Raw genomic sequence first — 16,179 nt, 5'->3', positions numbered from 1 at the left:
CAGGCATATTTTAGGGCATGTACTCCAAAACACTAATCGCAGACCCTCACATGGTCCTTGCAAAAGAAACTAAAAAGCTTAAATTAATTACCTAAGCCATGGTAACTTGACAAGTTCCCACATGTCAGTTTACCCACGGTACTGGGGTCAGCAAAGAACACGCAAATAATCAACTGATTAAATTTTTTCTTTGAGATTAGAATCTTAAGCTAGTGAACTGATGCATTTTACTTTTAATTTGACACACACTGAGAAACAACAAGTCAAAGTGCCTAAAAAGTAAGTTAAACTCTAATAATGCAGCTGTTTCTCTGAATTAAAGAGGAAATGCGCTTTCATGGAAGCATCTCCATTCCAAAAAGATACCATTCGTGTATCAAAACAGAGTCTCATACTGGCAATAACAAAAAGCTGATGCTAACCTGACAGCTGCTATCTAGCATATTTCAGCTGTTAAGATGACCAGCTCCAAGTTTAAGAACCAGTATTTGCTCTCTACTAGAAGGTCTGAGTAATTTAGTGTCAGATACAGCTCTTGAGTCCTCAGAGCTTTTCTTGCCATGAAGATAATGAAGTACCTGCTACTGTTTGGAGAAGACTGGAGGTTCCATATAGAAGTAAATGTTAGGGAATAGGCTTGCCTTTTAAAAGGGCCACAGAAATGTGTTTAATGTTCCTTAGCCAGAGCGGTCTTAACAGTTAACTTGCTTAGTCTAAGAGAGAGAGCAGAAATCCCTCTTCTGAACCTGATTTACATTCTCTAGTTTGTCATTTGAAAGAATAACATGCTATGTTTCTCTCTCTCTCCCCCCCCTCTTTTTTTAAGTGATGTAAATTTAAGTTATTTCCACCTCAGTAAGATGTCTCAGGAAAAAAAAAAAAGGCATCATAACAGCCTATAATTTACTGGGTAGTACCACACTCCATTACAGAAATTAATGGAATTAGATACTTCTTCTAACAGATAGATTCCGAAGCATCATAAAAGAGCCTTTTTTGCACCAATTCTGTTAGAACACAGAACTAAGTCATTCTGACCCTAAAGAATTTATCCTAAAACATAAATCATTAAAGGGCTTCAGCTGGTGCTGGTGCCCAGGGATATAGTCCATTCAGAGAGTGTTTGTTCTGAAACACTGGAAGTATCACATTCTCTCTGAGCATGTAGCTCCTATTTTAAAACAGGTGAAACATTAAGAGGTTACCTTGATCTATTCCTTCTGTTCTTTTCCTTTTTAAATTTAAAAGTGCATTTTGTTGCTCCTTTACAGCTTCTGCAGGACAGTTGGGTCTTGGCAGCTGATTTCCTGGAGTGGGTCCTGGTCGGTTACTGAAATACTTCTGGTTCAATGCCTTAATGATAATGGAAGAAAAATAACCAAGTAATTAGTATAAAGTGTCAGAACACCATCTACAAAGAGTTTATAATGAAATAAAGCACTTGTAATTGGGACTTCAAAACTAGAAAAATCATATATATTCAATATTCAAGCCACCATCCTACAATATGACCTGTAAAATGACTTCATATATACGAACTAGTACAGAGCTGCCCCAAGTACAGCAGAACTTACTATTTGGAAACTTACATTGAAAGTTCTTAAACATGGTGACCAAAAAAAAACCCCTAAATGTGCTCTGAAAAAGTCTTCTAGTAAAAAGATACTTAACACATGCACTAATCCTCTGGATCGGGATCTGCCTTGTCTAACAAGCAATTGAGAGATTCCTGGCCTTAAGGAGACAGCTCTGTTTCTTGCATGCTTCCCTAACAGTATAAGGTGACAGAAATACAGTTTTGAAACTGCCAACTGCTCTATCTTCCTCATAGCAGAAATCAATATTCTGAACTAGAACATTCTGCAAGATTTTCATTCAAAGTCCTTAATTTCTCCCCATCAAGGAGTAGTGAAATTGAGATCAGTTTCACCCAAGTATAATGGAAAAGGATATTCATATCAGAACACTGGTTTAAATCACCACAGAATTTCGTGTTAAAAAAGAATCAAAAAAGTTTAAATGAAATTGAAGAAAAGACTGGATGAAATAAGGATGAAAACCTTCCAAACCCAGGGAATAAGATATGCTATGTTGAGACTTAAGTTTCAAACTTTAGGTGACTGAATTTTGAATGTCAAATATAATGACTGTCTGAAGGCCATGACTCATACACATTTTAGTTGTCTACCTTTGCTCTACATTGGGAATGGAGATGATCAGTTGGCATTATTCATGCCTTTCAGAGTTCTCTCTGTAAAACACTGGAAATATGTTTCTAGTATTTCATAGACAGAGCTATGTGACATTTCATTTCAAACCTGGCTTACTGGTTTCAAAGCACATTTATCTTATATTAACAGTAGGTTAATGAACATTAGGACATAATGCAAGTGTACTATACCTGAGTAGCCGTAACCCTAGTGCAAGGATTAAATGTGAATAAGCCTTGCAGAAGATTGAGCAAATCATCGCCAGCTGCACTGAAGATATGTTGAAGTGGCATGCCAGGGAAAGACTTAAATGTGACGTAATCTGGAAGACTCGTCATTCCCTAGAAAGACCAAAAATGGAATGTATGTTTGTCAAGTTAGAAAAAGTTCAGCTTTTCACAGTAAAAGAACTTCATATGGCTGTCTTTCAGCAGAAGCAAATTGTCTTTCAAACACCTTGCTCACTCAAATAAAATAAATGTAGGAATAGTGGTCATAAAGACTGGGTTTTTTTTCTTTAAATAACCATTACAGTTGTTTCACACTTTCCCTTTCCAAGTGATCTGTCCTTCCCTCGATTTGGTAGTGACCAGTCCAAAGGAAAAACTGCTAACAAAGAAAGGAAGTATGAAAGAACTTTAGAGTGGGTGCAGATGAATGAAGCAAAACCTTTTTCTTTTGCAAACTCACATGGTGGAAGGAACAAGATTCACAAAAGAGCCAGTCTGCATTTTCTCCAAGTTAATAATACACTGTCCTCCTCCTCAGTGTTAGCTGATCATCGTGAGTGTTTTGAGCTACTTTTGAAATGCACAACTGAAACTTTTTATCTGGGGAGTGGGGGGAGGGAAAAAAATATGCCAAGCACTTCAACAGCAGATGAATTGCATACTTTTTTCTCCTGTAGGTATGAAATCAATCCCATTGTATTCAAATTCTATCATAAAAATGATCTTGTAACAGACAATTATCCAAACATAGTATTTCAATAGTTTTAAGTATTTTAAACCTCTAGTCATCACACTTCAGTAAGTTTATCCAAACAAAATAAAATATTAACACTGAAGTGAAAAATATGCTCAATCAGTTATAATCTTGACAGTAAAGGTTTCAATTCTTGAAATGCAGGGGTTTGCAAATTAATTTGGGAATGCATCATCTCTGTCATGCTAGCAAATCTCCTGTTCTCTCCTTTCCCCACCTGTATCTTAACTCTTCCTCTCCAAAGCAAGCAGAAATGTCACTGCAAAAATCTTCATGCATTTCATTTTGAATCCCAGAGCAACAACAAAATTGTGTGGGGCTAGTAGTGCCTTATACGATATTTCTCCATATGGCTATAGCTCCATTTGATGATTGCATACCGTAGCATTCAAGCACCATTCACACAAAGGAAAAGCGGCACAGAGAGGGAGCAGAGGTGGGGTGTGATGACTGGTTAACAAGTCCAGAGAATGCTTCCACAACTCAACTACAAAAGAGGACCATCTGATCAGGGAACTCAGGACCCACCGTGCCCATCGGCTGTTCCAAGTTGCCCATCTGAAGGAGCCATGCCCTGCTTCCTGTCAGCCTGCCTGATAACCACGGTTATGTAGGTCATTGTGCGCCCTGTCATTAAGTTTAGCCCAGTATTAGTGAATTACTGGATTTACTGTCATCTTGACCCAGATAATGATACTACTGATTTGTATTTGTTACTGCACCATTATTCTCAGATAAACTATTTATCCCTAAAGCTATTGGTCTGATGTCTGTTACCATATCCTGAACCTGTAACTTGGCTGGGCCACTTCTGGTGTCAGAAGTGGGATATGGTACACAGCATCGTTACCTGCCCCAGCCTTGTGCCCTAATTGGTTGTTTTGCCTTGCCTGTAGACACCAGATTCTCTGATAGAGGGAATTACCTGTTCCCTTTTCCCTAGCTACTTTAATTAGAGAAATTCATAAAGATAAAAACATGAAGGGCAAATTACTCTGCCTATTCCTCTTTGCTCACTGTCTCAGAAATACTGAGCACCATTTGACTGCAGCCAAAGCCTGAGCTGTCTCCCTACAAAAAGAATTAGCTCAAGCCCAGCAGGATACTCAGCCTTGTTTGAAGACAAGACTCTCGCCACTGCCTGTGTTGAAAGCATGCAGGCTTGCGTGGAGAAATTAGAGTGCCTTATGGTCCCCCTTGTGGCAGCAGCTCCCCAAGAAAAACTTGACCGGCAGCTAGAAGCTACAGAAAAGGGAGTTTCTGCAACAAAAATACATAAAGCTTTATATATTGACCAAGACGACTGGGAAGGAAATACTTGTTTTTATTAGGATTCAAATGATGATACATCAAATTCTTGAAGCCCAACCAGACTTACGAATCCCATCAATTATTGAAATTGAGTATGATGCTAATGGAGGCATCGAAAGTATCTCTACACAGCCTTTCACAAACATACACCTAGCCAAATTAAGCAAGTGCTATTGCAGAACTATTACTGTGGATTACTTAGCCTGGCTTGCAAATGAGGGGGGGATACCATCCAAATTTCAGAATCAGAAGCCAAGACCCTCACTTTAGGGTCTGGAATCTAACTACAAATTCCACCAGAAAATATAGACTCTGTCTTTTGGGCATCAGCAACTTCTGTTCAAAGACAAGTGCCTTGAGATGGCTGAGGACCCTGGCTATTCGCTGGCCAATCCCACAGATTTAGAATTAAGCATAGCTAGGTTGGTTATCAATCATGCTTTAGATGTAGGCCCTGTGGCAGATGAAGACCTATTATCATTCCACTGAGACGTGGTGGTGCCTACTAGTCAAAAAGGGTCCACTTATAGGACGTTTAATGTCAATAGGCACTGGCCTTACAGGTGCAGCACCCAGCCCCACATGGTCCCTGCTATTACAAAAGGTAGTTTCTGTTGTGCCTGTTCTGTTATCTTCCGGTCTCCCTAAAGATGCAGCTATAGTTAGCACCAAACACCCCAGAAGTTAAAAAAACCCCTACGCCTCTGTGAAAGGGCCCTGACCCCAAGCACCTTGAAACATCGAAAGCCTGGTTGGCCCTGGGGATTTCCAGATAGGCAATACACAGAGTCCCAGCACCAGTGTTACTGGCTCTTGCCAACACCCCACATTATGCCACACATTCTCTCATTGGAGGTAAAGGTGCAAGTGCCCCTCCTGCCATTCCATCAGCTGGAGCCTGGAAACCCCAGCCTTGCATTACCCAAACTTACTAGAGGTCCAATTAGCACCACAAGGTGCTGGTCAGAAGCCACTAGTCCCTCTGAGGTGCTATGGAGGGTGCAGCTTATATGAACTTCCAATCTGGTGCTAGATGTCACCATCAATGATAAATTGTGTTCGCATTGCCCTCGTTGGTACAGGTGCTCTAATTTCTGTCATCAATAGATCATACACTGGAGGGGACCACTTCCCTCATACTGTAGTAGTCTGCAGGTTCACAGGACCACTCATAGCTCTTCCTGTAGTCACAGTCAAGTATGACTTCCCTAATAGGTGTACAGCCCAAGGATCTGCAGTTTTGGGAGATTCTAACATCTTAGATATGAACCCGCTCAGGAGCCAAAACTTCCATGATGCTCAAGGCAAAGTACAGTATCTTGGAACTTCTGAACGAAATCACCTGCTAGTTCCAGTAAGTACCTTTCCTACCTCCAATGACCCACATTGTTAATTTACAGCAGCACCCTGTAAAACCACGAGCCCAAAGCCTTATCACCTACGTCCCTTCTCACAGGGCTGGAAGAACAGGAAGTAGTCATTCACACCCACACCCCGTTTAAGCAGCCCCATCTGGCCAGTGGGCAAACCCAACAAATAGGTCTTGGCATCTGACTGTTGACTACCACAGCATACATTCTGCCTCCTCTCTGCTTCACGCAACACTCCTAATAGCTGCTGAAGTACTCAACACCAATTGCCTTGCTTCTTACCTACAGATGGCAGTTTTGGATGTTAAAGATATGTTCTCCCAGTGCCCCATCCACTCAAATGACCAAGGTCACTTTACTTTTACATAGAATAGCATTCAGTACACCTTTACTCATTTACCTCAAGATTATCACCATAGTCATACCCTTACTCATGGTCTCTTAGCCTTAGCTGAAATTTCTTCCACTCCTGATCTCTCTTGCCACCAGTATACCAATGACACTCTCCTGGGCAGACCTACACATGAATCTGTTGCACAAGATATGACCCTCTTAGTTTCAGCCCTGAAAGAACACTGGGATCTTACTATTCCTCCCTGTAAATGCCAGGGTCCTGCCCAGAATGTATGAGCCTCCTTGTGTGCCAGTACCAAAAGCATTCCTGAAATGGTCTTGCAATCTGTTTTATCTTTACCTACTCCCTCCTCCAAACACAACCTCCAGACATTTTAGGTACTTTATAAATTACGACATGCCCATGTCCCTGGTTTTAGTCAGCTCATCCATTCTCTGTATTCCTTGCTGCAAAAACATTTCACCTGGGACTGGAACACAAGTCATCAACAGGCCTTAACCCTTCTCCTGAAAAGTATTCAACAGTATCAATATTTAGGACCCCTCACCCCTACTGGGAGATTTGAACTCAGGGTCCAGTGGAGATGGTGCCTGGTGGGGACTGTTCCAGGAAAGAAGTTCCAAGGACCCTACCCCAAAACCAATCCATTTTGGTAGCAAGGGGTGGCAAGATGCACAAGCCTTGTATTGTGAATGGGAGCATACTTTACTTGCTACCTTTTCTGACATGGACAAAGTCCTTGGGGATTATCCTCTTACACTTAGGGTTTTACATCCTATTCTTCATGACGTCTTTCACAACATTCCTTTCCCTGAAAGAGGAGCTCAATCCATTGCCACTAAACATTGGGTTCTTGGTATCCCTGTCATGTCTGATGGAGCCCAACCTTCAGGCCCCAACCATTGTATTCTCATCCACCTCACTTTTCCCATTCCTGTAGCTACCAACGATCACTCAGATTTGCCTATTACACAAGTCCCTCCTTTCACCACCCTGCAAGAGGGTGCCTGGTTTACTGATGGCTCAGCAATCCTTTGCAGTAATGCCTGGTTTGGGTGTGACACCACTGTATACCACTGATGGCCAAATCGTTATGGCCAATTGCCATGGTACTGCCCAGATGGCTAAAACTCCTGACCCTTTGCTTAGCCATTCACTCCTCTGCCCATAGCGTCTGACCCCTGGGTTGTTCTTCTAGGTGCACCTGGTGGCTTCCCCTCTTGGAAAGCGTGCTGCTTCCACACTCTTACGCAGAATTTAGGGGCTACCTTCTTTAGGAAGATATTTGCACACTTTGGCTGTGGGCCATGTTGATCCCATTCTGCTCACCCCATGGCTGAGGCTAGGTGGAATGACTGAGCAGATGCCACTGCTGCAATCAGAGGGGTGGAAGTGACAGTGGACACTGACACCCATGATAAGCTGACAGCAGCCCAATAGTAGCAGAGAAACTGAGGAAACCTTAGCCCAAACCTGCAACTTGGAATGTGGAACCACCATGGTAGCTCAATGGTTACATGAGCCCTGGAGTTATCCCACCATTAAAGCTTTAGCCCAGGCTGCAGCACACCGTGGAATATATCTTCAAATGTAGTGAACTGAATGTATTCAAATTGTATTGACAAATGGGAAAAGCTGGCTTATGGAAACTTGCTACTTTAACACTGGCAGGACAAAAACCCCACAGCTCCCCAATATGGAATCCTTCTTTGAGACTGTTATACCTCCATGACCCAAGAGCAGAATGTCACAGTTAACTGTGGGACTGTGAACAATTCAAATGGGAGATACCTCTATATCAGTTAAGGGACCAACACACCAGTGGATCAACAATCAGCGTGTTGTATGCCTACATGAACCCTTTTGTAGCATGACCCTTATATTTTCTCACTGTGTTAATATTGTATGCCTTTGGGCTAATGCTCCGATAGCTCTCTTAAGTGTAATATTATTCGCACATCTCCAAGTCCCTCTCCTACTTCCCTTCCCAAACCCACCACATCATCCATACCCTTATCAGTATGAATTTATCTCTAATTGAAGGGGTTTTGCAACATGAAGTCTTGCATCGACTATTGAAACAGGCAAAGAAGCAGGCACAACAAACTTTAATAATCATGGTACCAGAGATCAAACAAATCCTGGAAAGTGTTTTTTTTAAAAAAAAAAAAAAAAAAAGTCAAACATAGTTGGCAGGAATCCCTTTTCGGATGGCCTCCCACTGTTAGGGGGATATTGAACGTCATACTTCTTTACCTAGTCATTATCCTTATTTTGAATGGCTTCTTACTTGTTTTAGTTGTCTTATTAAAGATTTGTACTTGGCTTTTGGCCTGCACTGTTCTGATTGTTTCTTGGCACACCACCTTATGACCATCTTGTCTCAATTTAACCCTTCATCACTCCATGACGAGACTTGTCTCTGACCCTCCCAGTGACGTGGGTAGTGTCAACATTGGTCTTGGCCTTATGCTGCCATGGCAAGACAACCACCCTTTCCCCCACACAGTTGCATAAGCAAGAGGTGAAAACGTGGGGCTAGTATTGCCTTATACAGTGTCTCCTCCATATGGTGACCATGCATCTTACATGGCTATAGCTCCACTGGTGACTGCGCACTCCTTAAGGTAGCATTAAGCTTTCCTTAAGCACTAAGGAAAACTGGCACAGAGGGAGAGCAGAGATGGGATGCGATAATTGGTTAGCAAGTCCAGAGAGTGCTTCCACAAGTCAACTACAAAAGAGGACAGTCAGATCAGGGAATTCAGGACTCCTCATGCCCATCAGCTGGTCCAAGTCACTCAACAGAAGTTATGCCCCACTTCCTGTCAGTCTGCCTGATAACCATGGTTAGGTAGGTCATTGTGTGCCCTGACACTAAGTTTGGCCTGGTATTTCTGAATTACTGCATTTACTGTCATCTCAATAGAGGTAATTGTACTACTAATTTGTATTTGTTACAGTACTGTTAGTCTGAGATAAATTGTTTATCCCTAAAGCTGTTGGTCTGGTGTTTCTTACTGTATCACAAAACTATAACTTATCCAGACCAACTTAAGTCCCTACAAATTGTTCGTACTTCTGAAAGTGCTCTAAGCCTTTCAGGTTAAAGCAGACTAATTAATCAAGCATCTAAAAAACACTAAGCAACAACAATAATTTCACACCAATAGCCATAGGAAACTGTGGATACACACAGTAAGGAAACCAAGAAGTTTCATTATTGTTGCTTAATGCTAACAACACTGCTATATTGACCACAGATTTGCCAAGAGAAACAATAAATCTCAGCTGCTTATCCTCCGCTTTGCAAGATCAGGCAGCTGCCTTCTGAAAATCTACTCAAGTATTCTAGTATACCCTTTAATTTAATTTCAAAAGCTAAAATAGAGAGTATAAAGTAAAACTAATGTCAATCTGTTAAACAAAAGGACTCACAGGCCACTGTTCTTCTGTTGGAGTGCCTAGTGTTTCAAATATCCTTGTCAGCTGGTCAAGATCAGAGTCGCCAGGCAAAAAAGGAACCTGGAAGAAGGCAACAGCATTTGATTGAATTAACTTCTAAACTTCGATTCTAGAAAGGAGCTTTGAGCTATCCCTCATAACTGCAGGGCAAAACATCTTTGTATACTAGCTGCACACAAAGAAGTGCACTGAATATTTGAGGCTTTCTAGTGACGTCCAAAGAAATTCTGAATATCACTGACTTGATAGCAGAGAGCTAGACATAAAATTAAACCACCACCACATTAACGTAAAATAGCTAAACACGAGAGGAAAGATTTTACACCTCAGTTGCCAGTTTAAAGTCAGTTAGTCAGTGATCTTTCCATCACAGAATCACAGAATGGTTTGGGTTGGAAGAGACCTTGAAGATCATCTAGTTCCACACCCCCTGCCATGGGCAGGGACACCTTCCACTAGACCAGATTGCTCAAAGCCCCATCCAACCTGGCCTTGAACACTTCCAGGAACTGGGCACCCACAGCTTCTCTGGGCAACCTGCTCCAGTGCCTCACCACCCTCATCTGCTCACCACCCCATTATCTGCTCCCTGAAGTTAGGTTTTATACATATTCAAAACATTTAAAGTGAATTGTAACTGGATTCTATGAATTGTAACACCTACAATTGTGAATTGTAACACCTTCTACGACGAGGTGACCTGCCTAGTGGATGAGGGAAAGGCTGTGGATGTTGTCTATCTAGACTTCAGTAAAGCCTTTGACACGGTTTCCCACAGCATTCTCCTGGAGAAACTGGCTGCTCATGGCTTGGACGGGTGTACTCTTCGCTGGGTAAAGAACTGGCTGGATGGCCGGGCCCAAAGAGTGGTGGTGAATGGAGTTTACTCCAGTTGGTGGCCAGTCACAAGTGGTGTCCCCCAGGGCTCTGTGTTGGGGCCAGTTCTGTTTAATATCTTTATCAATGATCTGGACGAAGGGATCGAGTGCACCCTCAGTAAGTTTGCAGATGACACCAAGTTGGGTGGGAGTGTTGATCTGCTGGAGGGTAGGAAGGCTCTGCAGAGAGACCTGGACAGGCTGGATGGATGGGCCGAAGTCAATTGTATGAGGTTTAACAAGGCCAAGTGCCAGGTCCTGCACTTGGGCCACAGCAACCCCATGCAACGCTACAGGCTTGGGGAGGAGTGGCTGGAAAGCTGCCCGGAGGAAAAGGACCTGGGGGTGTTGGTTGACAGCTGCCTGAATATGAGCCAGCAGTGTGCCCAGGTGGCCAAGAACGCCAATGGCATCCTGGCTTGTATCAAAAATAGCGTGGCCAGCAGGACTAGGGAAGTGATCGTGCCCCTGTACTCGGCACTGGTGAGGCCGCACCTCGAATACTGTGTTCAGTTTTGGGCCCCTCACTCAAGAGAGACATTGAGGTGCTGGAGCGTGTCCAGAGAAGCGCAACGAAGCTGGTGAAGGGTCTGGAGCACAAGTCTTATGAGGAGCGGCTGAGGGAGCTGGGATTGTTTAGCCTGGAGAAGAGGAGGCTGAGGGGAGACCTTATCGCTCTCTACAACTACCTGAAAGGAGGTTGTAGAGAGGTGGGGGTCGGTCTCTTCTCCCAAGTAACAAGTGATAGGATGAGAGGAAATGGCCTCAAGTTGCGCCAGGGGAGGTTTAGACTGGATATTAGGAAATTTTTCTTCACCGAGAGGGTTATCAAGCATTGGAACAGGCTGCCCAGGGAAGTGGTTGAGTCGCCATCCCTGGAGGTATTTAAAGGACATTTGGATGAGGTGCTTAGGGACATGGTGTAGTGGTGGTCTTGGTAGTGTTAGGTTTACGGTTGGACTTGATGATCTTAAAGGTCTTTTCCAACCTATACGATTCTGTGATTCTGTGATTCTGGATTACACAAGCAGCAGTTACACTGATGGAATGAGATCACAGCATGAGGGAGAATAGTGACCCACTAAGACAGAAACTGCCTAGTCAGTGTCACATCTCATTTAAACTAAGCAGAAGACAGAAAAGGGGATATGTGCCCAGTTCAACTTGTAGCTTGCACATCAGGCACACAATGCAAGAAAAAAGGGACTTTGTGACTAAAGCAAAACTATGAAGAATCAGAGGCAGTATTTACCTAAGTAGGACAGAAAGACCGTAATGAACCTCCCTGCTAGGCAGTGTACTAAATTTTGGCGTCATGAAAGCCCCTTGAACATAAACTGCTTTTGTAAAGCTCCCAGAAGTTGCATTGTCCCTCAACCCAGTACACTCAGGAAGAAAAAGGACAGACACATTTAAAACTATCACAGCGATAAAACTGAACCATAACACATTTTCTGCGTTGTGAGAAACCAAAGAATCAACAGAATTCAACAATTTCTTATTTACTTTCTGACTTCCCTTGAGTTTATCCAACTTTAGCAGGTCTAATGCATATTTATGTACACATCACTAGTGCTGCTTAAACAGCCACTGTACCTTTCCATTTCTGAACTGCCAACCAAATTGTACCAGTACACCTATTTGTGTGATAAACCAAGGCAAAAGATTTCTTTCAAGGTGTTTCCAGACCAACCAGTTCCCCAATCTGGTTCACGACATGGCCACACAAACATTTAATGTACGGTGCAAAAACCAAGCAGAAGCCACTTACTCATGGAAGATAAGTTATACTGCAGGTTACTTCATGCTATCAGTTTGTCTATGCGCCTAGCCTCCACTCCCCACCTCACACTTTCATGTCCTCTCCAAAGAGCTGCACAATAAGTGGTCTACTTCAGTAAAACATACTTAAGGACCATTACATCTGTGTACCATACTCAGGAGTGGCATAGGATTAGCCTGATGTTAACCTTCGGCTTCATTTCAGTATTGTCAACTAACCACAGCTTAGATCAGTCTTCTGCTCTTTACAAATAAACCCACAATTAAGGTACTGGTGATACTTATTTACAGTTATGGAGGAACAATGTATAAGGGACAGAGTGTGCAGGTATCTATGATGTCCCTTTTCTAGAAGGATAACACTCAGAGGACTGGAAGAGTTACCTACTCAACCTTTCCCAAGGCAAGACTGTGACAGTTTGTTCCCATTTTTTTACCCAGCTGTTTTTAAAGACTTCCAATGATTGTGATGCTTATGGAACCTCAGTCTATTCCAAACCTTCACTTCCCTTACAGTTAGCAAGCTTCTTGAAGATTTTTTCTCCCTCCTCTTCTTCCTTTCCTAAATAGCCTAACTGCCTTCGCCTGCTGCTGTTAGCAGGAGAGAGAAAGCCCACATATGAAGTCGTAATGCACTGAAGAGCAAATACAAAATGCTTACATTTGAAGACTTACCCTGAGGAGCAATTCAGCTAAAATACAACCAACAGCCCACATATCGACACCAACACCATACATTCTAGCACCAAACAATAGTTCTGGGGCTCGGTACCACCTGAAAAGAGAATACATTTGTTCTGGCTTTGCTCACATCAAGTGCCATATATTGTAGCAATGCAAGAACTACAAAGAGGATACTGCTGCTGCCTTATATTTTTCAGACACTGAAGAGCTGCACTCTACCCTGCAAAGTGTTTTGTTTAAGAAAGACTGAACAAAATTGTGCATTCCTCACCATGGGGTCACAGATAACCACAAATTAACTACAGTTTCAACTGTAGCTGATAACTAGCAACAGAACTGCAGATATGCGAAGTAAAAAAGCATTTAACAGGCAGGTTTGTATGTTATAAACCAAAATTTTCTTTAAACTTTATGTTGAAGAAATAAGAGAAAGCCAGAATTCCTTCCAGCTTCCAAAAATCTCCATACCAACAGACCCAAGTATAGAGACTAGTTTTAGGCAAAATTAACCTTGAGAGCAGTTGTTTCAAACAGCTACTTCCACTGTCTAAGCACAATCAAGTTTAATGCAATGATCTGATACATGCTGCATTTGAAACTACTGTAGCATTTCTGCCTTTGAATAAAGGTGTTAAAACAAACCAGCTTTGCCTGAATAATTTTAGCATTAGAGCAGACAAAAGGAAATACCTTGCATATTTTGCAGTCCTGCTTTTTAAAGCATACCTTAAATAAGCATGCCATAAGTAACATTAATAAATATTTTAATTTGTTCAAGCTTTTGTCTCATAATAGGTAATGTGACTAGCTACAAAAAGAGATTCTAGGTCTCATGATTAACAGAAAGTAACAGCTGTCTTGCTCTGAAAGCCAGGCTTATAGGCAGATACATATTATTTCCATGCGTTCCAGAAGAGTACCATACCCAGAACAACCCCCATGGATGCATATTCTAGCAGTTCTTATGGGGACTTTGCTAAACAATGCTTTCTTTATGAGGCTCTTGCTACTACAGCCATATCACACGAGCTAGTTGTAAAACTTTGAACATGTTGATTTGACATGACATATTTCAAGAGACACTGCAAAACAGCTACACAATCATTATGTAAGAAACAACATAGAATGTCTTACCTTGTTACTACCTGGTGTGTATAAACTCTATTTGGGCTTCCAAAAGATTTTGCCAAGCCAAAGTCGGCCAATTTTAAAACCCCATTTTCATCTAACAACAAATTATTTGGTTTAAGATCCTGTCAGTACAAAAAGCAAAGAATGAATTTTGTCAGTGTTGATAAAAACAGACATATAATGAACCTCCTGGCAGGTGTGCTCTAACAGTATTCTAAAATGCAGGCTTTTGATTCTATTGTAAGTCTACATTGTGAGGAAAAAAACTAAAAAACCAAAACAAAACAGGAAATCAAGTATTTCATCATACATGAAAGTCATAGTGAAACACACGCATTTGAATGTTATCATATTTAAGCTCCAGAGTTTTAAAAAAAACCCTGTCTCTTGATAGGTTTTAGTTTGGCTGCAGGAACAGCAGTTCTGTCTTAACTGCATAGTTTCCAGATGAGTAATAAAAAGACCTCGCAAATGTTTCAAATAACTGTAGAAATCACAGAAGCGATACAGTTTAATACAGTAACATTGTGTTGTGGGTTGACCTCTGGCCAGCAGCGAAGCACCCACAGAGCCCTTTGCTCACCTTGTTCTCAACCCCCGCCCCCCCAAGCAGGATGGGGGGAGAACAAGAAGAGCAAAAGCAAGGAAACTCTGGGAGCAATATAAAGGCAGTTTAACAGGTGACAGAAAGAGGAAAAAACCGAAACAAACAAGCAGTGCAATGGAAGTCATTCACCACCTTCCACGAGCAGACTGATGCCCAGCCAGTCTCTAAGCAACAGCCACCTTGGAAGCCAAAACCACCCCTTCTTCCTCTATCCCAGTTTTTATTGCTGAGTGTGGCGTTATATGGCACGCAATATCCCTCTGGCCAGCTTGGGTCAGCTGTCCCAGCTGTGCCCCCTCCCCACTTCTTGCTGACCCCCAGCCTGCTCGCTGGGGCGGGGGGCAGAGTGGGAAAAAGAGAAAGCCTCGACAGTGCCCAAGCACTGTTCAGCAATAGCCAGAACATTGGTGTGTTACCAAAACTGTTTTAGCCACAAATCCAAAACAGGGCACCGTATGGGCTGTTGTGAAGAAAGTTAAATCCACCCCAGCCAGACCCAGTTCACAGTGCTAATCAAAGTCACATGTCACTTGAGACACTTTTACATAAATATCTAAATGATAACCAGATCAGTAATTCTTAACATTTCTGGTACTGCTATTGCCTCTCCAAAACAGCTAGCATGAATGCTTATGGACTAAGAACATCTGAACTTCAAAACTATCTTCATTATACTTTAGACTCAAATTCTATCAAATGCGACTGTTGTTACAGCATAAAGGCTGTCAATTTAGTACGTGCTTACCCTGTGTAGAATCCAGTGCTGATGTAAATATTCTAATCCTTGAAGTGTCATCAGCATATACGCCTTGATGTGAGATTGTGTCAACACAATACTAGTATCCTTTATAATAACCTGTAAAGTGTTAGATTGATAGTAAAGCTTACCATGCAAGATTAACTTACTTCCATTCTTTCCTCTCAAACTTATTTCATCCTTTAAGGCAAAGTTCAAATTGGCAGTTACATATTCTCTACCGTTCTCATCCTTTTTCCAGAAAAATAGGTCTATTCTGGAGATCGGAAATTGAAATGGGGAGTCCAGATAGCCTACGTGAACTTTGCATAACCAGTAAATGAGAAAATGGGTGGGAAACATGAGTTTATTATTTCATCTCAGTTCCAGGTTGATACCCAACTTACAAGACAAAGATGTACACATAAAAATGATAAATGTGTCAGTAAACTTGAAATTATGTTCCCACTTATTCCTTCTGTCTCTGTGCAACCTAAGCATCTAATCTTTGTAAATGCAATGGTTTCCTCTCCTATTTCCAAGAAGACCAGGAGGTATGGCCACTTTACTGTATTTTAACAAACCTACTTGTGTTTTCTACATTCTTTGATTTTTAACATTAAAATTCTATGTAAACATCCTGTTTGAAAGTATTTTCTACACTAC

The 16,179-nt window shown here is 41.9% G+C and overlaps 2 protein-coding genes across 6 annotated transcripts in view; both read right to left on the bottom strand.

Moving 5' to 3' along the window:
- Nucleotides 1-16,179, bottom strand: part of SLC30A5 (solute carrier family 30 member 5) — a 174,109-nt gene that overhangs the window by 101,651 nt on the left and 56,279 nt on the right. The window lies entirely within an intron of this gene.
- Nucleotides 1-16,179, bottom strand: part of CDK7 (cyclin dependent kinase 7) — a 35,408-nt gene that overhangs the window by 11,596 nt on the left and 7,633 nt on the right. For all 5 annotated transcript variants that reach the window (XR_012778932.1, XR_012778933.1, XM_075526492.1 and 2 more), the window contains exons 6-11: nt 15,523-15,633; nt 14,174-14,292; nt 13,031-13,130; nt 9,669-9,755; nt 2,402-2,551; nt 1,206-1,353 (exon numbers count right to left, since the gene is read on the bottom strand). Coding sequence is in view for 3 of the 5 variants with exons in the window: in XM_075526492.1 (XP_075382607.1) it covers nt 1,206-1,353; nt 2,402-2,551; nt 9,669-9,755; nt 13,031-13,130; nt 14,174-14,292; nt 15,523-15,633 (715 nt within the window). In the remaining 2 variants the exon portion in view is untranslated. The remainder of the gene's footprint in view (nt 1-1,205; nt 1,354-2,401; nt 2,552-9,668; nt 9,756-13,030; nt 13,131-14,173; nt 14,293-15,522; nt 15,634-16,179) is intronic.

This window comes from Mycteria americana, chromosome Z, assembly GCF_035582795.1.
Source record: "Mycteria americana isolate JAX WOST 10 ecotype Jacksonville Zoo and Gardens chromosome Z, USCA_MyAme_1.0, whole genome shotgun sequence".
NCBI classification, from domain to species: domain Eukaryota; kingdom Metazoa; phylum Chordata; class Aves; order Ciconiiformes; family Ciconiidae; genus Mycteria; species Mycteria americana.
This window is presented reverse-complemented; position numbering and strand designations above follow the sequence as displayed.